Here is a 924-nt window from a genome sequence, read left to right as displayed (position 1 = left end):
CAGGCTTAGCACAACACTCAGCACACAGGGAACTCTCCGCAACAGGATATAACTACTGTTAGCCATCTCTTCCCTGTTTCCAAGCTAGAAACATGATCTCCCTTTGAACTGGGCATTTTACCTATGTCTCTCTTATGCAATCATCATTTCAAACTTAAAATAGCTAGTCTATATTTTATCTTCTCCAGTAGGCAAGCAGCCTCTAAGAGAAGAATCTAGGTCTAACTCATTTGTAAATCCTAAAATCTACCTTTCATGCCTTTGTATTATACTTGGCCTAGAAGAGTTGGTCACAAAAACACAAACCTCACAAACACAAAACAAATTATGACCCCAAATACATTTCCAAAGTAGCATTTCCCCAACATCTACATGAATCAAGTATCAAAGAATGATTTTTAAAGGGCTCTTTAAAGATCCTGTTGATTAAAGCCTGTTTGCCAAAAGCTAACTAATCTCCAAACAATCAGAGAGTTTCTTAAATATCTCAATAGTATTCTTTTAAAATAATATAATTCTCACCTTCCCCATTTCACGTTGAGTCTGCGGCCGTTGACAATCAACTTATTAAAGGACTTCTCAGCAGCCACTTCTGCAGCCTGCCTTGTGGCAAACTGGATGAAAGCACACTGCTGTCTCTGCACAACAGTGATTGTCCGGATCTCTCCAAACTGGTAAAAATGGTTTCTGAGGGGATACAGGCAGAGAAAGATGGGGTTACACTTACAGACATTTCCAGAAGATTGAAAATAGATTAACTTCTTCACTGACTAACCACCAGGCAAGTGGGCTCCAGGGTTATCTGCCTCACTGCTTGTGAGTATTTCCCTCCCAAAATCTTATCCTATTGTGGGTGTTGCTTATTGAGAGGAGGAAAGAAAATAATGAACAAATATTCTCAAATATCTCAGGGTTTTTCCCATA

The 924-nt window shown here is 39.2% G+C and overlaps 1 protein-coding gene across 1 annotated transcript in view; it reads right to left on the bottom strand.

Annotated features, from left to right (window-relative positions):
• The window catches only part of RBM22 (RNA binding motif protein 22), a 13,843-nt gene that overhangs the window by 2,869 nt on the left and 10,050 nt on the right, over nt 1-924 (bottom strand). The window contains exons 8-9 of the mRNA XM_023514488.1: nt 523-687; nt 273-277 (exon numbers count right to left, since the gene is read on the bottom strand). Coding sequence (XP_023370256.1) covers nt 273-277; nt 523-687 — 170 coding nt within the window. The remainder of the gene's footprint in view (nt 1-272; nt 278-522; nt 688-924) is intronic.

This window comes from Otolemur garnettii, unplaced genomic scaffold (genome assembly GCF_000181295.1).
Source record: "Otolemur garnettii isolate 467f Iridium unplaced genomic scaffold, OtoGar3 scaffold00003, whole genome shotgun sequence".
NCBI lineage: Eukaryota > Metazoa > Chordata > Mammalia > Primates > Galagidae > Otolemur > Otolemur garnettii.
The sequence above is the reverse complement of the archived record's forward strand: the minus strand, read 5'-3'. Positions and strand labels throughout refer to the sequence as shown.